The sequence below is a fragment of the Marmota marmota genome, unplaced genomic scaffold (assembly GCF_001458135.2).
Source record: "Marmota marmota marmota unplaced genomic scaffold, marMar, whole genome shotgun sequence".
NCBI classification, from domain to species: domain Eukaryota; kingdom Metazoa; phylum Chordata; class Mammalia; order Rodentia; family Sciuridae; genus Marmota; species Marmota marmota.
Genome location: NW_026000108.1, coordinates 30,340,505 through 30,366,929, shown reverse-complemented (window position 1 = coordinate 30,366,929; position 26,425 = coordinate 30,340,505). Strand labels below are relative to the sequence as shown.

The 26,425-nt window shown below is 35.0% G+C and overlaps 1 protein-coding gene across 9 annotated transcripts in view; it reads right to left on the bottom strand.

Annotated features, from left to right (window-relative positions):
* Positions 1 to 783: 783 nt before the first annotated feature.
* Klhl5 (kelch like family member 5) overlaps positions 784 to 26,425 on the bottom strand; it is a 64,511-nt gene continuing 38,869 nt past the window's right edge. For all 9 annotated transcript variants that reach the window (XM_048784342.1, XM_015482036.2, XM_015482032.2 and 6 more), the window contains 6 exons: positions 21,874 to 22,060; positions 14,529 to 14,753; positions 10,907 to 11,069; positions 7,680 to 7,892; positions 5,702 to 5,873; positions 784 to 1,895 (listed from right to left, as the gene is read on the bottom strand). In XM_048784342.1, coding sequence (XP_048640299.1) covers positions 1,839 to 1,895; positions 5,702 to 5,873; positions 7,680 to 7,892; positions 10,907 to 11,069; positions 14,529 to 14,753; positions 21,874 to 22,060 — 1,017 coding nt within the window. In that variant the 3' untranslated portion in view covers positions 784 to 1,838. The remainder of the gene's footprint in view (positions 1,896 to 5,701; positions 5,874 to 7,679; positions 7,893 to 10,906; positions 11,070 to 14,528; positions 14,754 to 21,873; positions 22,061 to 26,425) is intronic.

Below are 26,425 nucleotides of genomic sequence, written 5' to 3'. Positions count from 1 at the left end.
GAAAGAGCCATGCTTTTCTCTAAAATTATAGGATCGGGACTAGAAGCTAAATGAAAGTCTTGGTCAATTCCCCGTCACTTGAAAAGAAATGGGTCTAATGATACCCAGGAGAGCAGGTGCTACTGCCTACAAAACTGCACTAGAGAGGCCCTGAATTAGAGTAGGAAATTCCATAAAGGAAAGCAAGTCCTGGGAGGGGAGAATTAGTTCCTTTACTTTAACATGAGTCTTCTGTGGGACAGGGAACTAGAGCAGATAATGAGTGTTCCAAGAAACAATCATAAGATTTCAGCTTCCTCAAGGAGGTGAGGATGTAATGAGGATTCTGTTACTAAAATTTTTGTTTCTTATTAGATTTTTGCTCTTCACCTCCCTTCCCTTAAATATACTTCATAATATACATAAATATACTTCATAACAAATCTTTTGCCAGGAAAATAATGAACTTACACTCAAAATGAACATGTAAAATATTAATACATGACAAATCACTATCACCATTATTTTCTTAGTGACCACATCAGTAAAATGACTGTTGGATTTGATTTGGAAATAGAAGCACTTCCTTTCTTGGGTTCCTAGACAGAAACATTTCATGTGCATTCAAAATAAGTTCATTTTTTTTTTAAAAAGAGATTTTGCTCCAACTTTTAATGAATTTTGAAAGATGAGAATTTAGACTCATTTTATATAAAGATTCATTAATGACTAGTAGGAAATATAAAAAAATGTTACTGCCCCATGCATTTTTTTTTGCAAACAATACACAATTCAGGGAGAGTATTGACATTCACAGATGTAATTAGAGTTTACAAATGTACAAAACTTTGGGTAACAAACACGTTAGACTTATTTTTCAAATATTGAATTAGCCCGATCCCTCCAAACTGCTTGATTACAAAGATGCATGATGGATTACTAACTGTGTCAAAATGTAAGAGACAAGTCAGAAGAGGCAAACACAAAACTTGAACATAATAACATCCTGTTCTGTCAATATCAAAAGACAAATCAAACAATTTTTTTGTAATAGAAAAGGAAACAAAACAAATTCATGTAATTAAATACTAGTTAGGTGAAAGAACAGTAAAGGGCATATAATATTTATTTTCTCTACATAAGTTTGCATATATTTAATGTAAACTGTCATATGTTTAAATTTCAATTAAAGAACATCATACATGTAATTCTTGATGAATCTAAATATAATGGAATGAAGATTTAAACAGACCCCAAAGATCATATTGTTTTATTTGGTCATTGTTGTTCTAATGCTTTAGTGTCCCCCCCCCCCATTGGACTACGCCAATTTTAGAGGTAAAATCCACAACCAAAGCATATATAGTGTAGTTGAAAAAACTAGATAGTATAGTCTTCAGTATGTCAGAAGTAGTGATTATGATTAAACAAAAATTACTGCAATTCATGTATGATGAACTTACAAAATAATATTTTAGAAGTTTTTAATGATGTTTGTGCTGTAATAAAATCAATCTGGATAATGTAAGTAAAATGGGCTAAACTATGAAGAAATGAAATTTCTGGTTAACACTGGATTGTTTTGGAGTAGCACTTTTTTCTTTATGTTTCATGTCAGGAACATATGTTCACAATCCACCAGCTGTAGTTTTGATTTACTAAGAAATGAAAGTTTTAATCCTGGTCCATCCACTCCTTGCTTTTTTTTTTTTTTTTTTTCCAACATTTCAGCTTGAGATGAGGCACTCTGTGCCCAGGAATATTGCACATTTACTAAAAACATATCCACTGATAGTAGAATAATTGTAGTAAATTAATAAAGGAAGAAGATATTTTCATTTAGAAAACAAAGCACTAAATTATAATTTTACAGTCACAACACAAGCTCCAGCTCTTCCTAGGCACAGTGGAGCAACCTAAAAAAGAAACAAAAAGAGATATATTTGGATTTGGAGGATATTACTCCCATTGAAATAGTGACATAGTTTATTTGTTGGCAAAGACCTGCTTCCTCAGCCCTACTGTGACCTGCCCTCTTGATGTCAGATTTTCAGCCTAAATTGTTTTGGGCATATTACCAGATTAGTGGTACTCATTTTTTTTAAAGGTGATTTTTTTAAGATGGCTCAGGAATTAGTTATATGAAACATTATATTTGGCTAAAATGATGAACAATATGGATGTGAAAAAAAAATGTTGAATACTTTAAGTAACGCTGTCACCAAACAAATACTACCCATACAACCCTCTAGCAGGAGAGGAAACAAACCTGTTGAATGAATCTAAGCAATAATCTTAATTTATAGATAAGGAACAATTCTTACATCTTTCACTTATTGTCCTCTTTTTTTTTTCTTAAAAATACCCAAGACACTAGGCAATTCATAGCTGAAATTAAGGTTTGGACAAGATTAAAGATTACCTGTTCAACAATTAAAGCTGAACAGCATTCTGAACACAGTAAGAATCTATGCAGGTGTGTTAAAATGTTAGCATTTGGGGTTGGGGTGACTAAAGCAAAATACTAAGAAAGTTTGCTTTGTTATTATGTGTGTAAGGGTATAAGAAAGTGTTTTCTGTCAAATCTTTAATAGCAAGATGACTTCCTAATTAGTTTGACTGCCTATTCTGCCACCCCTACCATCACCCCCATGACGATTTGAGAATGACCAGACTTTAATTGTAAGAGAATTCTCAGTCGTTTTCCATCTGAATCAGTTTTGATTACTGTTTCTCCTTGAAAAAAATCAGTTAACCTATTTTAAAATCATATTTATTATAGTATTATAGAAGCTATAACCTCTAAATCATTTAAACCAAATGTCAGTTTGTATTTAGCAGCTTTTCTCAATATATTTTTCCCAAGATATTAAGCCTCCACACTGTCAATAGGTGATATTGTCATGACAACCAACTAGAAAGCTTAGCTTTTAGACTTCAGGAATACATTGCAGTCACCTTGTGCTTTGAGTCAAGGCTGGTAGTGGGGTAGGTGGTGGCTTGAGACTTTGCAATCTCATTTTAGTCCCTATATGAATTACCTTTTGTCCATATGTTAAACATTGAGAGAAAAACATTTATTCTCAGATTCTATGGGTATAAATTCACATTTTTAGGTGCCTTAAAAGAGAATTAGTGGTGGAATATAAGCAAAATAGCTATGTGATCCAGATTACTGATTTTGATACTAGCTGATTTTTAGCATAAAGTATTAATTATCTGTTATAACAAGTGTCAAATATTGGCTAACAGAGTTTCTTATAACTGATATAAGGGCTTAAATCAAGTACTTCTCAGAAAAAGAGAGTTTCTACCTCATTTTGGACTTCTTCATAGTCATTCACAACTACTTCTGCCATCATGGGAGGCTGACATCAGGTAATTATGTAATTTATTTTTGATGTTGTTGTTCTAATTAAACTTTATTTATAAAAGCATGTATAAGGCTACACTGAGCTCATGAGAAGTTGTTTGCCAACCTGAGGATAGGCCAGTGCCATTAAACACAAATACAATTAATGTTTTGTAAGCCTTTTAAATTGTATCTGCATTTAATAATCATGTAATTTCTAAGGAAATCCTGCAGCTCTAATTCAAACCCTCAATCTTATCCCTTTTATCTTTCTCCAAGAGATCTCATTTACTTAAGAAATAAAATTAAGGAGGTAGTAACAGAGTCTTTTTCTTACCTTTCTCTTCACTTAAAAACTCCCTGTACCATTGTATTCATATTCTCATCTTTTTCTCAAGCCACGGGAGGTAATATTATCCCTCTAGTCTGGATGACCAGTCTTTACTCTTAATTCTGTTTCCCATCCTTCTTTCAAGAAGATGCTCAAAGGTTTTGCTTGTTTTTTCTACCAGAATCTCTCTCACCCTCTTGCTGTCATCTCTACTGTGAAAAAAAGTCCTTGGCTCAAATTCTAATCCTACCATTTATTTGCTATGTGATCTTGGGTTAGCTATTTAACCTTTCTGTGTCTCAGGTTCCTTATCCTATACAGTAGAAATAAGATCACTTACACCTTCCAGGGTTGTTGAGAGGATTAAATACATTTTTAATGTGAAGTGCTTACCGCATGATACATATAATGTGCACAATAAATGTCAATTTATTTTAGCTCCCACACCTTTTAAATTGTGTGGCGGCTTCTGCTTATGTCACATTCTCAGAGGGCCCCACAACATCATGAATGATGAATTTCCATTCTTCTTTATGTAGTTGAAACGCTCTCCTTCCTGTGACTATCTTATTCCACTAGCCCTAAGACTCTCTCTGATCACTCCTTTGTTGCTTTCTTCAGAGGCCACACTTCCAGTCCAACCCAGTAAGCGTGGGTCTGTAAGGACTGGTTGGTGGGAATGGTAATATCTCTTGACTTCATCTATATTTAACACTTGTAGCCTTGCAATGGAAGCAATCTTCTAAATGTTTTCCTTTTATCCAGTATCTCTGCTGCCCTGCCCTAACCCAACTTACACTGAGCCCAACAGTATTACTCTCTTGGGTAAAATCCTCTGCTGGCTGCTGATTACCAAACTAATTAGCTTGGCCTTTATAGGGCTCTACTCTGATCCAACCTCTTCTCCATTAAGAACTCCTCCTCGGGCTGGGGTTGTGGCTCAGCGATAGAGTGCTCGCCTAGCAAATGTGAGGCCCTGGGTTTAATCCTCAGCACCACATAAAAAATAAGTAAATAAAATAAATGTATTGAAAAATATTTTAAAAAAGCTCCTCCTCTCTAGCATGCATGTTTATAACCAGCCATTTTCCCTCAATATGTCTTGTGTATTTCTGTGTCAGTGACATTTCTTCCATGTTTTCTCACACAATTTCTCCTTTATTTGTAACCTTTTGAATTGGATCACTTCAGATTGATGCTTAGTTTAAAAAATCCCACTTTTTCCTCACTAATGCCATCCCAACAATCACTTCTTTTGTCTGAAGATATACTTAATATCCCCTCCCTCATACTGTAGGTTCTTCCTTTGCACATATATCTCTCACCTACCTAAGTCAGTTCTTTGACAATCAGATTCTCAGAAGTTTTTTGGGGGATATACTTACCATTGCTCCCTGCATATAAGAAAACCTTGACTCAGTTATTGTCTTTATGTGCCAAATACTGAACTGGGTGTTTATAAGCACAAAGTCCTGATTCTAGTCTTGGTGATGATGATTCTTATGAGTGTTTAGCTTCCGCAGAAACAGATATGGAATTCTTTCTGTTTAAAAGCTTGCCATGCCCAGTTTCTTATTCATTAATGTAATTTAGGGTTGCCATCTTATCAGGTTGTGATTTAATTTAATCAGCTCTCAAATATCAATGCTTCTGTATTTAAAAAGTATCGCTCGTATATGGGCAAATTATTCAAATTTCTCTGATTCTGTTCTTGCTTCTTATTTTTCATTCTTTCTCCTCCTTCTGTGATAGCCCTCTTGTGGCCCTATCAGCTCTATCAGTGCCAGAACATTTCACCAAGAAAATGATGGGATCAATGAATAATTTCTTTTGAGTATTAACTTTTACTTTGAAGGTAATTTTGGATTTTAATTATATTTTAAAATTAAATATTGTCTCTTGTTTTTTCATATTTAATCAAGAGGTGACCTTATCATATCCATGTAATACATTTCAATATTGGACAAAGTTGAGTGGTTCTTTACCAAAAATTATTTTCACAAAAAGAGAGTATGATAATGAAAATGAAAAGGCTATACCTGGGTCCACTCATTTGTCTGGGGATCATAAGCCTCCACCGTGTTAAGGTATGTCTGTCCATCATATCCTCCAACAGCATACAATTTATCGCCAAGTAAACAGACCCCCACCGCATCTCTGCTGATGCTCATAGATGCCACTGCAGTCCACATATCTGTTTTGGGATCATATCTGAAAGAAAATTTTTAGAACTGGAGCTGACGTTGTTCTCAAAATATTATATGTAAAAATAGTTTTGTCCTTTAAGTCTGTCTTCTTGTCTGCTATGTAACTAAAAAAATCATTTCAACATGTTTTAGAGAAAAGATCAGTATTTTCTTAAATATTTTAAATTATAGTATTATAGATTAATTTAGCATATGTGTAACACTTAAAAGGAGCTAACATAAATAAATACTAAAAACTAAGTCAAGGCCTTAAACTCCCTATTGAAAATGTAGAAAAATCAAATACATTAAGCTATATATATGATGACTTATACCCTCAATCTTGTAGTTGCCCATTTTAGATCTTCTTGTCCCTTTCATGAAGCATCTTAACTAGACACCCAAAGTGGTCTCTCGATGAGCAGATGCTTCTGGCTAAGATGACCTATTTTTTTTTTTTTGATACCTCTTCTATCAATGAACATAATTTTGCTGGATATAGTACTATAGTAAGCCCATAATTTATGGGGTAAAGTGTATAAAGTCTTCCACATTCCCTTCCTGAATTATAACATGTGACAAGCATGTTTTATCCCCATACAGATGAAGAACAAGGTATAACTTGACTGCTTTCTCAAGAAAGAACCAAGTCTTATTATTCTACAGAGTGCTCATTATTATCAACAAACATTGATTTTTCTTTTTATCCTTCTAGTCACAACTTATTTAATAAATCACCCTCATCTTTAAAAAATATGATAAAGTCCTTGTTTCTTGGGCACTCATTAACTTCCAATTCCTCTTTAAAATCAAAATCCTTTATAATGTCTCAAGACCCTATATAATCTGTCCCCATCCACTCCAACTCCTTCCTGTCGCTATCTCCATTGCTCTTTGCTCTCTGGTCACAATGGCTGCCTTTCAGTTTCCTGTATGAGCCATATTCTTTTCTACTTTAGAGTGTTCATACATGCTTCTGTTGATTCTACCTCTAAAATGCATTCAATACTCTTCATTCCTAGACTAGAATGAATGTATGACATGGGTACCTCATGTACCATCCAAATCTCCCAGTATTAGGCTCTCTGGCCCCAAAGTTGAGCTTTGTGTAATCAGTTTGAATGACTTGATTAAGCTTTTTAAGATCTGTTACTAGCCTCTGCTGGGTGCAGTGGTGCACACCTGTAATTCCAGTGACTTAGGAGGCTGAGTCAGGGGAATTACAAATTTGAAGTCAGCCTGGACAACTGAGTGAGACCTTGTCTCAGAATAAAAACTAAAAAGGGCTGCAGAGGGCTGGGGATATAACTCCATGGAAGAGTCCTTGCCTAGCATGTGTGAGGCCCTGTGTTTGATCTTCAGGACCACACACATAAAAAAAGAGAGATATATTATTAGCCTTTTAAAATTTTATATTATTTCATTTTGTATACAAATATGTCAGAAATGTCTCTATCCTTTTAACTTTTTATTTAGGTTCCAGCCTCTAGCTCATTCTCTCTGAACTTCATTAAGCTCCTTTTCTTAGTAGGTATAGCATCCAGTACAAAACAGGCACAAAATAAATGTTTGCTATATGCTTCAATTAATAATTTATGCAATCAATTCTAAGGTAAAGTTTAAGTAAGCAGAGTAACATGATGAGAGAAGAATCTGAGTAGGCTGCTGGCAGACAGAAGAAGAGATGGCTAGAGCAGACAATCCATGCCTACAGAACTCCCAGAGAACCACTCTCATATGATGGATATTCAGTAGAGTTATCAATTTTCCTGGAGGTACTAGAGTCTTATATTTGATTTTTTCCCTCTAGTTTTCCTTCTCAGAAAATTACCTCTCCACACAGTCAGAGAGTCTGGAAGTCAAGTTGGATGCAGGAGCATCGTGTCCTCCAATAGCATACAGCAATCCATTCCAGGTTGTTACTCCTACGCCGCCTCTCCTTTTTGACATTTGTGCACACAGTGTCCATTTATTAGTATGAGGATCAAAGCATTCTACTGATTTGAGACAAGAACTTCCATCACGACCACCAACTGCATAAAGTCTGTAAAAAGAACACAAGAAATGATAAATAAGAAATAGTGCTGTTGCTCTGCTTAAGACAGAGAGGCTATTCTTATGGTATTTCATTGAATTAAGATGCCCAGTTGTCAGAGACACTGTCAATTTATGTGCCATTAAGAAATAAGACATCTAACAATTAAATGACACTTGTATATGTTATATATCACCCTGTATACATGAAAAAAAAAACATAACTGCACATGAAAGCACTGACAACTATTTAATAGCTGCCATCTCTTTGATAAGTCACCATTGACTGCAATAGGCATTGTAATTTTAGAGATGTTAAAAAAATGTGTCTTAGAATAGATAAAACACACACGTGGAGAAGGCTTTGGGGCCCTCTACCCTCTTACCATGGGTCTTCCCTGTAAAAATGATATAGTCCAGTGATAAAGAGCATAAATTCTTGAACCAGACTATCTGGATTTGAATGCTAGTTTCTTCACTTACTCCTTGTGATTGTGGACAAATTATTTAATTTCTATGTGCCTCAATTTCATCATCTATAAACATGATATCACAGTATTATTAATAATTACAGTGCTTAGCATGTAGTAAGCATGGTATAAGTATTTAAAGAAAAATTGTCTCTATTTGTGTTCTTTTAGAAAACAGCATTTTTAGCAGATCTTAAAATTGTACAAATAACATTTATACTGAGTTAATATTAAGAATTAAATGTGTTGTTAACATTTCATGAAGAATCATTATCTCAAGCAGTGGTTTTCAAGTTGTCTTCTAAGAATAGGATTTTACAGATGAATGGCGCAGGGGTATTCCCAAAATTGTTCATTTGAAATTAAAGTTTTTGATAGAATTTTTAATTTTCAAAAATATCACCTGACTCAATTAAATTCCATGCAAGATTTAGAACTCATTTCTCTTCTCACATGACAGTATCTACTACAATAAAAACAGGAAATTATGTCAACTTGTTTATTTACTTATTTTATGTGATGCTGAGGATTGAACCTAGTGCCTCATATGTGCTAGGCAAGTACTCTACCACAGAGCTACAACCCCAGCCCATCAACTTGTGATAATATTGAACTATGTATTTTAGAATAAGATTTAGATCTTCACAGACTTTTAAATTTATGATCAAGAATGCAAGTAGTTGGCTGATACTGTTTGATATTCAACTTAGAACAAAAATTTTCCTACTACTTTCAAATTATTTGAGCAATCTAATGGAAGAGTCTCCTGAGACTCCAATTAAATTACTCTAGTAATTAAAATAACTATTGCCATTTCAACCTTTTATCTGTGAATCAGGATTTTCTCATACTACTAGACAACCAAAAGAAAACAGAACTAAGCTGGATGTTCTTGAAAACTGAGTTATTCTTCTATATCATTTTTATAAAATTTAAACTTGAACTTAAAGTTAAGAGAGAGATTTTACTGTTAAAAATATCTTAACAACAATTTAGAGGTAGCCTGATGAGAGAAGAAAGGAAGTCTAAGTAAAGCTTCTTTTTGTCAAATACCATAGAAAGGAAAAATTCAATATTCTGGAAACGTTAAGATATAGAATGTATTGCATAAAACATAAACACAACTACATTTGTTCCATTGAACATTATAAAATAAGGTAAGATAGTAAAAAGAGGAAGTTATTCAAGGCTGTCTCAATTATATTCAATTAATTAAATTTCCAGCAGGTTAAAATGTGAAATATTTACTTATCATTAGGGGACAAAGAAAGGTAAGGAAGTAAGTTATTTTTATTTCTGGAAATCAGGTTTTAAAGAAAGAAGGTGGTTGTTCCTTTGTCCTCTATTAGAAATGAGAGCTCAGAAACTTGACATTGAACAAAAATTCACCCAACAAACTAATCCCTGAAGTTTAACCCAAAAGGTCTAAACAAGGGGATGTGGCTCAAGCGGTAGCGTGCTTGCCTGGCATGCGTGTGGCCAGGGTTCAATCCTCAGCACCACATATAAACAAAGATGTTGTGTCTGCCGAAAACTAAAAAATAAATATTAAAAATTCTCTCTCTCTCTCAAAAAAAAAAAAAAGGTCTAAACAAACAAGGGACTGATTTAATTTTCTTCTTTTTTCTTATTTTCAGATTTGTAATGGTTGATGTTTGTATCAAAGTTAGTAAAGATACATAGTGACACATTTGTAAGTTATTTCTTTAGCTAAAATAAAGGAAGGGAGAGGTAAGGAGAGCAGATATGTGTATTTTCTTAAAATACAATTCTACTAACAATTCTAAGTTTCTATTTTTTGATTTCTTCTCTTTCTGGAAATAATAATACAAAATGAATGCAACAAAAAATTTTATTTAACATTCACGGAGGGCTTCATTTCACAGATGAAAGGAGTGAAAAAGTTTCACATTTAGTTTTTGAGTAACCAGGAAATACGGGTGAAGGTCTATCTAAATCAGTTTATTTATAGCAGATGAGAGGCAAGAGAGAGCCTCCTTCCAAATCCATTCTGGTTTTGCCAGTTTACCAAGTTTTGAAAGATGAGGAGCCAAATTAAAGACAAGTCAGTAGAGAAGATAGAAGGAAGTTTTAGAGGAACATAGAAACAGACTGCCCTACTTTTAAAAGACCATATACTTTTAAAGGTATATATATATATATAAATCATCATATTTTTACAGTATAATTTACATTTTTAATAGCTACTTGGTAGATGAGTCAGCCATCAAAGAATCTGAAAATATGAAAAAAGAGAAAAAAAAAACCAACTCAAGTCTTCCCTTAGTTTTGACCTTTTGGTTTAAACTTTAATATGGATATTTACATAAGAATCTCTTCACTCTAAATGATGATTAAAAATGGACAGCATTTGCACATTTGAATGAAAGCCCAATGATGGGCTTTCATTTGTTTTTAAAATTATAAAAAGAGTCATTGTTTAAAAAGTTTCTTTAAATCACTTGAAGTATTTATACATTTCTTTAAACTGGAAATGATACTGCTTAATAAATTTCAGGTATCGCATTTTAATGAATTTTAAGCACTTCCTTACTTGCCACTTAGTACTGCCACACCGACTGTGCTCCTGGGGGTGGACATGGTGGCAACAAAGTTCCACTGACGAGCCTGAGGGTCCCATCTTTCTACTGTGTTCAGATAGCTCCAGCCATCGTGCCCGCCTACTGCATACATGGGACCTTCCAACACAGCCACACCTAAACACAGACAGGGAGAGGTGATGACTGCCAAGAATATTTGCTGCCAACATCACATGTAAGCTGAACTCGAAGGACAATACACCTTAGACATATAAATGTAACCAATCAAAAATCTGTACTTTAGATATTTGCCTTCCTCATTGCTCCTCTTAGTGGGTAGGTGGGTAGGGATAAAATAGCACTGTAGTTCTGCTCTTAGAGCTTTTAGAAACTGTTATTTCCAGGCATCACAGTGGAAAGTTAATTTAAAACTATACCAGATACAGTGCCAAAAACATTTTTTAAAATTCTGGATTTAAGACACATTTGAAAAAAAATTTATTCTTTTCCCCCTATTAATTCAAATTAATGATATTTTACTATAGTTAGATTTGTTATAAGCCAATTGATTGATTCACTGCCAGGGAGTCAAATTGGATTCAACAATTATCTATTGGGTTTCTACTAAGGGCCAGACATTTAATAGAACTTGTCAGATGTTCTAATAAATATCTATTTTGTGTCTCCTGAAAATATAAGACCCATTTGGACCTTATATTTTTAAGACACAGGCACAATAAGGAGCAAAATAAAAGGGTAGAGAGCGCCAAGGGAGACTTTTCTGATAAGGTGACATTTGAGCTGATGAGTGAATGAAGTTAGGAGATCAGACATGGAGTTATCTTTGGGAAGAGAATGAAATAGAAGGAACAGCATAAGCAAAGGCCCAGAGTAATGCTCGGTGTGTCTGAGGTATAGCACGTGGCCAATTTGGCGAAGCAGGGAGACTGAGGGGGTGAGTGTAGGTGAGGAGGAAGAGTGCAGAGTCACATCACACAGGGCAGTCAGAAATAAGTACACTGACCTTGTTTGAGGACTTTGGATTTTACTCTTAATGAGAAGAAGTGCCAATAGAGGGTTTTGAAAAGAGGTAGGACATGATTATGGCCAGGTGAGGTAAAAAACTCGAGGGCAAAAAACTTTTTATAATACAAATATATTTTAATTTGTGAGATCATGGTTAGATAAGATTAAAATATTTGTTTTTCATGCATAACCCAAAGTAACATTTTACTTCACTCATTTTTTATATCATGTTTTGTGCCCCACAGTGCTGACTACTGGAGATTATATATGTGTGTATGGGTATATATTTATAATATTTATATATTGCCAATTTTATAACATATCCAATTTTAGATGTACTATGAAAACATGTAATATGTAATTAATCAAAGGGTAAAGGAAAAAGAGTCCTCCTAGTCCAAACCCTTAAACAATAGCTTTGAGAAAGAAATTTTAGTTGTAGAAGCTTTTTTTCAAATAAACTCTTCATATAATTTTCACATATGAAGAGATAAAGGGAGTGGTTCTTAAATAAAGTGAGTTTAAGTTTATAAAATTTACTTATTAATAAGGTAAAACCAAGGTTGTTTTGAATAAATGAAACAAAAATTTTGAATTAGGACTTAAAGAAGACATTTAAACTATTGACTATCATCCTCTAACTGGCTGTGGTTCACAATGTCTTTCATATGGCACCTGGAACTCATGATGGCATTTCATGCACAATCCAGCTGGCACAAATCATGAATCATTATATTCTATGTACTATATTTACCTTAAATTAGAATAGGTTTCTCTCTACATGGTAGAAGAAGTATGTAGTTGAATTAAACTATCAACCCTTGTTTATAGTAAATCCAAATTTATATCTCATTCAGAGACTAGGGGTGTAGCTCAGAATTTACAGGGCCAAGGGTTTGATCTCCAGCAGCACAAACAAAACAAAACAAAAATGAATAAATCTGATTTGTTCTTAAGATACATGTTCCTATTCTGTGCCTATGCATTAGCTGATCTTATGGACTTCAGAGTAATGTTTTACAGTTTTCTTTGTTACATTTCATATAATTAATTTTAAACTCCTCCTTTCAGTGTCCCTTAGCCCAACTCTTTGGCTTTTACTCCTGTACTGAAACTTAATATATTATCTTTCACTGAAACCTAATTACCAACTAGTAGAATTCCTTGTCCCTTTGCTGTTTTGTTGTTCCTGTCACCACACCAGTCTTTATTCCTAGATAGCATTTATTATTGGCTATTGGCTTTTTTGAGCAGCCTTTAGCTACACTGGTGCCTAGTATTAATTTAATAAATTGAGTATACACCATGCTAGCTAAATTCAACTGTGCTTTCATTGCTATGCATCCATCTTTTATAGTGACCTATCAAATTCTTTATTCCAACTATTATAAACCTTTTCTAATCTGATAAACTGACCATAAAGCCACTGATTCTTCATTCTCTGAATTTACATCTTTTTGCAATGTGACTATAGGTCCGTCCTTTCATGAAGAGTAGGAATCTATTTCTCTACTTTTTAAACCAAGGCTTGCCCACGGGACTTGTCTTGGTCAGTGAGGCATTAGCAAATATAATGCAAGTAGAGGCCTGAAATTTTGAGCACTGTGGCTTGCATTCTCCTGCTTTCAAAACCCTATGATGCCACCATGTGAAGGAACACAGGGCTAATGTGCTGAAGGATTAGAGTCATATGGGCAGTTGCTGCTGTTGGCCAGGCCAACAACCTGCCTAAAACAACCAGACATGTGAATAAGGCAATCCCAGATCATTTAGTCAACCTGCCAGCCCACCACAGATTTATGAAAACCTGGCAGAGATCATCCAAGGCAGCCTAAACCAGAAAAACTGTCCTTTTGACCCATGAGCCAAATAAATAGTTGTTGCCTTAAGCTTCTCCATTTTGGACTGGTTTGTTATGCAGTAAAAGCTGGGTGATGCACACACCTTTTAAGTCCCATCTAGTTTTAATTCTACCTCCTTTATTCTCATAAAACAACTTGTTATCCTATTTCACTGAGAAAAAAGAGGTCCCTAACTTATCTTCCATGCATCTTAGAATGAACCCTCAGTTCCTTGAGGGTGAAGACAGTGTCTTCATCTGTGTAACATACAGAAAAAAGAGCAGGGCACACAGTATATGCTAATCATGCTCAGTAAATTACTGAGTGATAAAATCAAAGTCTCTCTTACTACATTCTCTGTGCCACCTCAAAATTCTTCTGAGTTTTTATTCCATTTCTGTTTAAAAACCAGGGGATACATAAATATAAAAAATAATAATGCTAAGATTTTTAAATAAGCATTTAAATGAGGTTAGGTAAAACTAACTGCAAACATAGAACACTTCTGTGAAAAGGTGGCTTCGACCATGCTGCTACCCTAAACCCCTCAGATATGTGTGTTTTTACCTGCACTGGCTGCTGTCATACTTGTGTATGTGCTTGTTTTCTCTGCTTCTGCTTCTCAGATAACAGGAGTATGAGAACAATTGCTTGGTGGTTGATTACTACCGACTCAGCTGCTATGTTGGTTGTCTTCTTCCTGGTATAGAATGTAAAATACCATGGCAGCAGATGTACGACAGTATAGTGAATCTGCAGCTATACTTACCAAGGCCATGCCTATGTGTGGACATTGGAGGCATCACACTCCAAGTTTTTGTTTTGGGGTTGTAGCATTCTACAGTATTCAAAGTCTTCAGTCCATCTCTCCCTCCAACCACGTACAGTTTGTCATCTAACACTGCAACACCGAACTGTAGCCTCCGCCCATTCATATTTGCCACAGGAGTCCACGTATTTGTACGCAGATCATATTTTTCAATGCTTGTTGCTCCTTAACAGTAATATGCAGAAATTATGTGAATGAAAATGCCACCATGATTGACTATTTTATAAAATTATGCATACAAAAGGATAATTTTTATTAGCATTGAGAACAATACTTTGACTGTATCCCATGAAGCCCCTGCAATATCGGGCTCCTCCTACATCCATGACCTCATCTCCTACCATTCTCCAGGGCATACGCCAGGCCCAGAATTAAAAGGTAAAGTGGGCAAGGATTAGCTGTCAAAGGAGACTGAGAAACTATGGCCAGAAGTGGGAGGAAAAGCAGAGGAGGTTAGTGTCATACAAGGCAAAGGTAAAACGCTGGTAGCAGGGAGGCTGGCTAACATCATCAACGCTCTTGAGAGAAGCAAGTTAAGACAAAGACTAAAAGATATTACTGGACTCAGCTACATGGAGGCCACTGGTGACATGAGGAAGACTTTCTTAACTAAGTGGCTGAGACATGATAGGAGGTGAGGAATTGGAAATAGCGAGCACAGAGGATTCTTCTAAGAAGTTTTGCTACAAAAGGGAGGAGGAAGAAAGGGGTTACAAGGAGGGTTGATGGAGGTTTTACTTTGTTGTTAAAATTGGAAAACCTTGAGTTGGTTTAAATGCTTATGGGAGGAATCTAGTTGAAAAGAAGGAAGTTGAAAACACTGGAGATGAAAAGGAATCATAATTAATAGTGTGAGGTTCCTGAGGAGGCAGGAAAGGGTACTACCCACAGCACAGGCAGAGGCTGGCTTCTATAGGAAGAGGGAACCACATCTATGCAAGGAGGAAGGGCAAAAGGTCTGTGTTTTGGGAACTTAAGTATGGGACGTTAGGTAGTTTCTGCTAATGCTGTCTACATTGTTTTAAAAACTGGAAGATTCCAGAACTATTCTCTTTATGAGTTAAAACCAGTAGAGATTAAAAACAAAACAAAAACCAAGAACAAACCAAATACAAACAAAACCCCCACCTCTCCTCAAAAAAACCCCAGCCCCCAATCATGAAGACTTCAATTAGAATCCTTTCTCCTAAGCTTCTAATATACCAAGTCATCAGTGCTAGCCTTACAAAATTATGATCGTGACAAACATTTATCCTAAAGTATTTGTTATATTAGGTCAGAGAACTAGTAATCTCCTAAAAATTGACAGTCTCCTAAAATTTACAAATAGTTTTGTTTTACATATAGATATTATATTTTCTTATGTTATAGTTCTTTTTCTAAACTGGCCCTATGCAGTTTTAAGTTATTTGGGATTAATACCAAGTCTCTTTCCATCTTTTTTCTTCACAGCACCAAACAGAATCCTTTCTAATAGTAGCTGTTCAAAAATACTTTTGAATGTGAGTGATCTTTCTTTGTAACTTTTTCACAATAATGAAATTCTATTCATATGCTTAGATTACTTCATGTAAGAGTTTATGTCATTTATCACTTCAAAAATGATCTCACTCCAGTCAGAATGGCAGCTATTATGAATACAAACAACAATAAGTGTTGGCGAGGATGTGGGGTAAAGGATACTCTCATACTGTTGGTGGGAATGCAAATTGGTGTAGCCAATATGGAAAGCAGTATGGAGATTTTTTGGAAAATTGGGAATGAAACCACCATTTGACCCAGCTATCCCACTCCTTGGTCTATACCCAAAGGACTTAAAAACAGCATACTACAGGGACACAGCCACATCAATGTTTATAGCAGCACAATTCACAATAGCTAAACTGTGGAACCAACCTAGATGCCCTTCAATAGATGAATGGATAAAAAAAAATGTGGCATATATATACACAATGGAATATTACTCAGCAGTAAAAGAGAATAAAATCATGGCACTTGCAGGTAAATGGATGGATAATGCTAAGTAAAGTTAGCCAATCCCCCAAAACCAAATGCTGAATGTTTTCTCTGATATAAGGAGGCTGATTCATAGGGGGGTAGGGAGAGGGAGCATGGAAGGAATAGACAATAGGGCGGAGGGGTGGGAAGGGAAGAGGGGGCATGGGGTTAGAAATGATGGTGGAATATGATGGACATTATTATCCAAAGTACATGTATGAAGACACAAATTGGTATGAATATACTTTGTATACAACCAGAGATATGAAAAATGCTGTGCCCCTCCCCTGACTCAGGCAATGGCAAGGCCCTACTGAGGTGGATGGCGCAAGGCGTGCATCCTCTGGAGGAGCGCAGTATACTTCTGGGAATGGGCTGGTTTGTTTTTGTATACCTTTAATAAGTATAGTTGCAACTTCTCATATGACCATTAAGTATGAAGGAAAAAACATGACTTTCCCAATTAATGCAACTACTTCTAAAGAATAAATCTGTTTGCTCTAAATGCAATGATTCAGCTGTGGAATGTAAATTGTTAATGTTTAATGAAAAACCCCCTGTAGGAAAAACAGTCAAGGAAGTTTTTGAGAAATTAAATTAAAATCTAAAGAAGAAGAATTAATATTAAGAAGACAGATTAGTGCTTAGTACTGGGCAACTTGTTCTTGTTCTTGTGCACAATGGTTTGTGCTCTTGCTCTTGTTTAATTAAAATTAGTAGCCTCTCTTTTCAAGTTAACCACTTGCCATAACTGTGGTGCCGATTCTAGTCAGTAAGTCAAGAAAGAATAGTCAAAGTATAGGCCAGTAGTTTGGGACATTTCTAACTATTATTAAAAGCTAACTAAGCAGAAACAGCTCAAAGCCAAACGCGAACTGAAAGTAAAAATGCTTGCTTATGCATAAGCCAAGATACATTCTTCTATTCTAATTGTAGCTATGTAATACTTTGAATAATGATTTCTGTTTTGTAATCACAAAGTACTGTGAGCCTGCCAAAATGAAAAGTATATATGATTAACTTCACAAGTAAAGATTGGGATTCAGCACCTTCACTTTGGTGTCTGTGTTGTTTCTCCACCCCCCTTTTGCCGACTCCTCACCATCCGTTCATCTCCTGAGACCCCCTGTTGGAGCTGGACTCCGACAGAAAAATTGGGCTGTATATGTGTAATAAGAATTGTAATGCATTCCGCTGTCATTATATAAATAAAAAAATAAAACATTACAAAACAAAAAAATCTTAAAATCTTTTCCTTCCATAAAATTAATCAAATCAAATAAAAACTCCCATCAAATAAAGGTTAATCATCTCTCTTCACTAATATATTTAAGAAATATCTTTCTTTTGAACTTTAATTAATTAATTAATTAATTTTGTGGTGCTGGGGATAAAACCCAGGGCCTTGAGCATGCTAGGCAAGCAGTCTGCCACTAAACTAAGTTCCCAGCCCCTAAGTTATTTTTTTTTAAATATCTAGTTTACTAAGTAGTATCACAGTGTAATGAATTCAAAACTAAAACTTCTTTTGATAATTTCAAGTCTAATGCATACAAAATATTAAAACAGTTGCAAATATTTTTAAAAATCCAAACATTCCAAAAATAAAAAAATCCTAACAATTGTAAAGTTTTGTGTAAAAGCTTAGAATGTCCTTAACTTATAACGAAGGACTAACCTTTAAAAAGTAAGCACAAATATTTCTGACATCTTTCTAGTGGCTATCTAGAATCATCATCAGCTTATTTGTTGGACTCTATACTAAAAAGACATATGAAGGGATCAAGAGTGAATGATCTGACTACCATCCAACAAAGGCAAACCATTTTTCATTATAAAGATATTGGGAATAAGATAGAGAGGGAAGATAGCTTATACAGGATAGAGGGTCAAGAGTATTTGAATATTAAGAAAGATTCAGACATAAAGTTGGTCGAGCAGCAGGACCAGATTAAAGAATGTCTTAAAAGCTGAAATGAGGAATTTATTCCTTATGTGGTAAGAAATAAAGATCTCTGGAGTTTTTGAGCAGAGTAGTGACAATGTTAACTGAAGAGTTAATGGAGCAGAGAGAATGGTCTCCAGTGTTAAAATGCCTGTTTATATCCTTATCTCATCACTAATTAGTTATGTGAGCCTGGAAAAGTTACTAACTTCTTTTAGTCTTGGTATCCTCAACTATAAAAGAGAGCAAGAACTCTATTCGGCTCTTAGAGCTTTCCTAATAACAGATACTCACAACATAATGAGTGCTATTTCCCCCAAGCTAACCTGATCCAAATAGGTAGGCTGATAGGAGGCTACCTGGAATATTGGAAAGAGGGCAGTGGAGATCTGAAGGAATTAGATACAAGACCCATGTGAAGGAAGACACAGCTGTCAGAATTTAAGATCTGAGAGACAGAGAATTCTTTCCTTTGGGTACTAGAATCTGAGCTTCCTTCTCTTGCTTGGACAATTTTCCACTGTATGTATAAGTCTTGATAGAAGGCAGCAACTCATCTCCCAGAAAACTGGAAAGACAGATACTTGTTCTCCTTCCCTTAGACATTTAATGCTCAGGATTGACCTAACGCTTGCATACAGAAGTTAAACACAGGTCATTAGTAAGAAGCAGGCAGTGGACACAGTGCCCTTGTCTCATCAGCCTTCTAATAAATTCCCTTATCTGTTTAAATGAGCCAGAATTGATGTCCACTGAAGAAAACTTATTTTGGTTCTACACTCTTAAGTCTGGGAGACATAGTCAGAGATTTAAACATGCCACGTTTGAAGTGAATGGTGAAAGTCAAGTAGATATTTTCAACAAGTTGGGAATATGAGAATAAAGTCAAAGTAAGAGAGTAGAATATACAGATTAATACAGAGATAAACAGTTAAAGCCCTGAAAAAGAGAAGGAAAGAGAGAGGGGAAGAGGAGCTAGTAATGACTACAAAGCCTAGCTCCACATGTAATGACAGATATTTTAAACAAGTTAGAACTATGAAAATAAAATCAAATCTATAGACAGATATATCAAATGATGTCAGTCTTTGCTTCCATAAACCTACAAGATAAATAACATACAAAACTTTCAATTAGAGCTCATAATTTTATATTCCTTACAGATAACACACAGGAGAAAAACACACAGGATTAATAAATTTAGGGCTTCAGTTGTACAAGTAATTCAAGAGATGGCAAAGCAAATCTTCATTCACTGACAGATACTGATGCTCTATGTGCAAGGCACTGTACTAGGCTCTCGGGATATATTAACTCCTTGCTTTTCTGGAGCTTACTTGAGGAGAAGAGGTAGAGAGACAGTAAACAAATATATATGGTGCTTCAATCTCTAGGGGCTGGAAGAGAAGAGCAAGGGAAGAAGCAAAATAAGCTAAGATTAGAGAGGTACTGTCAAAGGATTGTAGATGATTAGTACTAGGAATGTAGACACAGGGGAGATCAATGTATATGGAGAGATTAACACATAGAAGCTTCTAACATAATACCTGGCAGCCAGTAGGTACTATGTATATTGTTCATTACTGTTATTTTTATCATTAGTAAAAACTGAATGGTATAAAAAATTCCCAGATACTTTGACCCAGATTTCCCAAATGTTTACATTTTACTACATTTGTTTTCTAGTCTGCATGTGTGTGTGCATGCCTTTCTTCCTCTGAACTGTATAAGAGCCAGTTACAGAGATATGACCCTATACCCCTAAATACTTTAGTGTGTCTTCCTCAGAACAACATTTTTTTATAAAACCACAATACAATTATCAAAGTCTGAAAACTAACATTAAACATGCTATCTAATCTACAGACCTTATTTGAAGTTTTTCATTCATTTCAATTATGTCCTAAAGCAAAAGAAAAACCAAGATGATTGATTATAATAGTTGCTATGTGTCTTTATTCTCTGGTAATCTGGAACAATGTCTGAATCTTTTATTTTTTACTTTGTATTTCACAACATTGACATTTTTGAAAACTACAGACAGACAAGTTATTTTGTAGACTGTCTCTCAACTTAAGATTTGTTTTTTCCTCAAGATTGAATTCAGGTTATAGGCTTTTCACAAGAATACCACAGGTGTGCTGCTGAGTTTTTCACAGTGCATCCTATAAGAGGCACATGTTGCCGCTCATTCTCATTACTGGCAACATTATCTTTGATTAAGCGAATGGTTAAGTGGATATGTGCCAGTGCTCTCCATTGTAAAGATACTATTTTACCCTTTGTACCTAATAAGTATGTGGCTAGGAGGTACTTTGAGTCTAAATATCCTCTTCTCAAATTTTCTCCCATCAGTCTTACCATGCACTGATAACTCCTTTTTCCTTTCATTTCTTGCAGTACTAGGGACTGGACTCAGGGATACTCTACCATTGAGCTATATCCCTAACCCTTTTTAATTTTATTTATTTTTATTTTGAGACTGAGGCTGGCCTTGAACTTGTGATCCTTCTGCCTCAGCCTCCCTACTAGTTGGATTACAGGCATGCAACACCATGCCTGGCTTACACTGAGGATTCTTGACTGATACATAAAATACTTGGGACCAGAAGTGTTTCTGATTTGAGTGTTTCTGATTGATTGACTGATTGACTTTACTGGTTGAGCGTCTTCAATCTGAAATTATGAGATGAAGAGCACCTCCAGCATTTGGAGAACCAACATGACACTTGAAAAGTTTTGATTTTGGAACATTTCATAATTTGGATTTTGATGGCTGCTAAATGGCAACATTTTAAATTCCATCTTTCCTTCTGCACCTAACAGTTGGCACTTCTACTGTAAAGAAAAAACTTTCCTCTCCCTTCTTTATCAGCATGGATTCAGACATTTACCAATGTATTTAGTTATACTCCTTTACTATTATCATTATTTTTGTACTGGGCATAAAACCCAGGGAACTGTACCAATGAGCTACATCCCTAGTCCTTTTTATTTTTTATTTCAAGACAGGATCTTGCTAAGTTGCTGAAGGCCTCGCTAATTTGCTGAGGCTTGCCTTGAACTTGTGATCCTCCTCCCTCAGTCTCTTGAGTCTATTATTTGATACCCAAATTACCCCAGATTTAGACAGTGGTAGCCCCTACAAACTGCTTGCTGGGAGTACTGACCTGTTTCCATCATTCTTCGAGCACTTTCTTTCTGGCACTAGAGTTACGTTCCAGGCTTATCTTGTAATTCTTTTTTGCCCTTGTCCTGCAACCAGCCATTTCTCCAAAGAGCTCTTTGGTCATAATTATTACTTATTAAAATTTCTCTTTTTCTGTTCTTCCAAATAAATACCTTTTGTTGAATCCATTCCTCCAACTGCAAATAATGTACCAACAGTTGACTTCCTAGGTTTTGTCCGAGGACTTTGTAACATGGGTCGTCTCTCTGGTAATAAATGATACTTCATTGCTTCCATAATGAGTTTCTGACATTCTATATCATCCCGAAAAAGTGCATTATTTTCCATGTCTGCCAGGAACTAGAAATGAATGATATATATATATATATATATACTGAATGACCAAGAAAACAGTAAGGTTGAAAGAATAAATGATACTAGTTTTTGAATGGAAATTATCATGTTTTTTGAAAACAAAAATTCAAACTTGAACACATTTGAAACTAAAACATGCAACATTTGCAAGATTTTCATTTTAAATGTCATTGAAAGGCAAAAATGGAAGAGCATATGTGATGTACTCTAAGATCCTTTTTTTGGGGAAGGGTAGTGCAGATTGAACTCAGGGGCACTCAACCACTGAGCCACATCCCCAGCCCTATTTCGTAGTTCATTTAGAGACAGGGTCTCAACTGAGTTGCTTAGTGCCTTGCTTTTGCTGAGGCTGCTTTGGACTTGAAATCCTCCTGCCTCAGCCTCCCAAGCTGCTGGGATTACAGACATGCTCCACCGTACCCAGCTAAGAACCTAATAGCACTTATTCTTGGGTAGTGGGAATGCTGGTACTTTATAAGTAATTTTTTTAACCAAATTTTTTTTATTAAAGAACAATGAAAGGTCTATTTATTATATACATATATTAATTAATCTTTTTATTATTTTTCTATAATTTCAGATTTTCCAACATAAATCACTTTACAGTTATAATTAGAAATAACTTTAACTGAGAAATACTAAGTGGGTGTTGACTAATTATTCTGCACTTACCAGACTTCTTTAAATGATGTACAAATACTACCACCAAAAAACAACTTACCAATTTCTCAAAGGACAAAGAACTGTGATTACTCTAAAAGAAAAATTAACCCTCCTCGTGCTTCACTGAATCTTATTTTATGTAAATGCATAAAAACTGTTATAACCTATCTTTTAAAAATGATTATTTTCCCTTTGTGCTGGGCTCTCCATCATGCCTCCCTATTGTGCAACTCCTCACTGCCCGACCAACAACCTATGTGCATCTTTTCATTTCTTTCTCTACTTAACAGTCCTCTGAGGACATAATTCTCATATGTGTGTGTGGCATGTGGTTTCTTTTTTACTATTTGTTTTATTATATGCTTTGCTGCATCTTATCATTTTTATTTAACAATATCTCATGAAAAATTCTTCAAGTCTTCCTAAAGAAATACTGTTCAGATGTATTCTTATAAATACAGTTATACTAACATTTTCTAGCCATCTTATTATTATGAACATTGTTTTTTTCCAGTGTGTGTACACATACCTTAACATATACAAGTGCTGATGCCCCCGGGCAGTTCAAAAGGTGTATATAAATATAAAAGATGTATAAACATCAGAATGCTTTCCAAAGAGGCTGTACTAATTCATCATTGCACCAGCTATGAGCACAACATTCCTGCCAGGAAGTAGTGTTAGTTCTTTTCATTTTGCCAATGGTAGCACATTTCCCTCTCATACACATCTTTTTATATTTTGGCCATTTGTAAATTTTCTTTCTCCCTTTGCCTCTTTTTTTTCTGTTGTTGCTTTACAATGCATCATTCATTCTGATAGTTCATTCACTTTGCTAATAGCCCTATACAAAGTGCAGGTATTGCCAATGAAGGACCAGTGCAGCGTGTGGGCCAGCACTGTCCAATCAAAGAAGACACACATGGCATTAAATCTAAATAGCTACATAAAAAAGAAAAGAAATAGCTGAAACTAATTTTCATGTCATTTAACCCTGTATATTCAAAATATTATCATTTCGATATGTGATCAATAGAAAAATTAACAAGATATTCTTTGTATTTCATAATGTATTGTCTGGCATAGTTGGTACTAAGTGTTAGCTCTTCTGTGTGTGTCTGTGTGTGTGTGTGTGTGTGTGTGTGTTAGCTCTTTCTATCATCAGATTTAAGCTTAATCACATCCTCATCTGCAAAGCACTCATTACATCATAACTTTGAAAGAGAAAGTAATATAATTGATAACAGGTATTTGGAAAAAATTTGGCAACCAGTCTTAATTTGAAACTCTAAAACAGGAAGAGGAGACAAACTTAATAAAGATGGATTGTCTGACACTATATCACTGATTATCCTAACTAATAAAACAATAACACATGTCAGTTAAGATCAGGAATGGGGATGCTCCATTTTACTCTACTTATTTAAACATTGCTTTGAAGGTTTTTACAAAGTAATAGTAAAATAACTGGTGTATACATAGAAAAAGATGTCAAACTCTCCCTCTTTGGTGATAGTTATGATTGTATACATAATAATAGAGGGTAATCAGGGAATTGGTAAAGTAGCAGGTTAAAATACAAGTGTAAAATAATCAGAAGACTGGCTTTCTTCCAGCAAAATATAAACATGAAAATTTTAAGATATATACCCAATAGCTAAAAGAAAATAAAATATTTAGGAATGTATTTAATAAAAGAAGGGCATAAGACTCATGTGAAGAAAGCTATACAAAAAATGGAAAGACTTCATAAACAGAACACATTAATATCAAAATATAAACTCAAAATTAATAAAGAAATTTAGTGCAGTTCACAATAGAATACCAAAAGAATCCAGATGATGAGAGGGAATTGGATAAAACCATCTTAGGTTTATATGGAAAACAAGGACTCCAAAATAGCCAAGCAAACTATGAAAATTAACAGTGAGGGGAGACTTATATCAAATAATAGAATATGCTATAAAGATTCTGCATAAAAACACAGTATTAGAATAGAACTAGGCAAATAGATCAATAGAACAAAGAATCAAAAAAGATATGAGGGGATGGGGCTCAGTGGCAGAGCACTTGCCTAGCACATGTGAGGCACTGGCTTCAATCCTAAACACCACATAAAAAATAAGCACTGCATAAAAAATAAAATAAAGACATGCTGTCCATCTACAACTACACAGACACACACACACACACATTTTTTTTTTAAAAAAAGATACGAGATCTGCTTTTGAGGCTGTAATATATGATCAAGTTTCAATTCATTTGGAAATGGAGTGAATTATTTAATAAATGATTATTATTTAATAAAATGATTCAGGTGCAGAACTGTCTTTATCTGGAAAAAAATAAAAATATTCCTCCACTTGTTCTATGTCACATGAACCAATGGCCTCAGTGAAAGAGATAAAGCAATGAAATTTTGCCAGATAATCTAGGAGGCTACATGTGCAAAGTGTAATAAAAGCACTCTCTAACTAGACTGGAAATTCTGAAACTAAGAAAAATGACACTTATTTGACCTAAAAATAAAGATTGTTTATAGGCCAAAGTATTATGAAACAACCTTAGTAGACAATGCAAAATCTAGAAAAATATAGATGTTTATGTGTGTGTGTGTGTGTGTGTGTGTGTGACTCCAAGTTTATCAGCACTAAAATCCCCAAGTCATGTTAGCTCCAATCTTTAAAGAAACTTAGAAGCTTTGGGAATATGATTCTCCCACTTCCTTCCCCACTCCATACCCCAAATTAGCTCTTCATCCTGTATTTCTTGATTCAAATGACAGCATCTTTACTAACCTATTGCACCAATCAGAATCATCTTGGGCCCTCCTTAATTTCTACCATTGAGTCATTAAGCTGTGTCAACTTGACCTTCTAGATAGCTCTTGAGTCTGGTAATTCTCTACTTCCTCTGCCAGAATGCCTATTTCACTTGGCTGAACTCTAAAAACCCTGCTAATGGGTTTCTAGTTTTGACCCCCTGGATCCACTCTCTGCAATGTGTTTGCAGCAATCTTTCCAAAATAAAATCAGTTATGTCATTTCCTTTAGTGCTTCATCATTGCTTTTAGGACAAAATTAAAACTCCTTGGCATGACTAGAGGGTCTTCATGATCTGGTCCATATCCCTCTCCTACCTCATATTTTGACACGGCCCCACTTTATTTCTATACTCTAGCCATGTGAACTAGCTTCAAATTCCAGAACAAATAATATATTCATTCATGACTCCATAACAAGGTACAATCTCCTATCTCCCCTGGGTATTGTGCCCTTCTTTTGGTAGCTAACTCATGGTATAGATTATGTGGCTCACTTTAGGAAAGAGATCCCCTGCTTCTCCACCATCACTTGTGGTGGGCTACTCCTATTATTTTCATGATCCATTTATCACAATCTTTATCTCTCTCTCTCCATATATATATAATATATATTACAATCACATATATATATATATATTTATAGTATATGTTATAATTTGATTTAGTTTGGACCTATTTTTACTCCACCAGATATCCTTTCCTCCACCCAGCAATTTTACACATGGTGCATTCAAGAGGCAGAATTGTTCAGTGGCATAGAACTTTATCTGGATTTGACTCCCACCTCTATCTCTCATTAGCTCTGTGATGATAGCCAAGGAGCAAAGACAAATAAAACCACAGTGCAGAAGGGCAGAAATCAC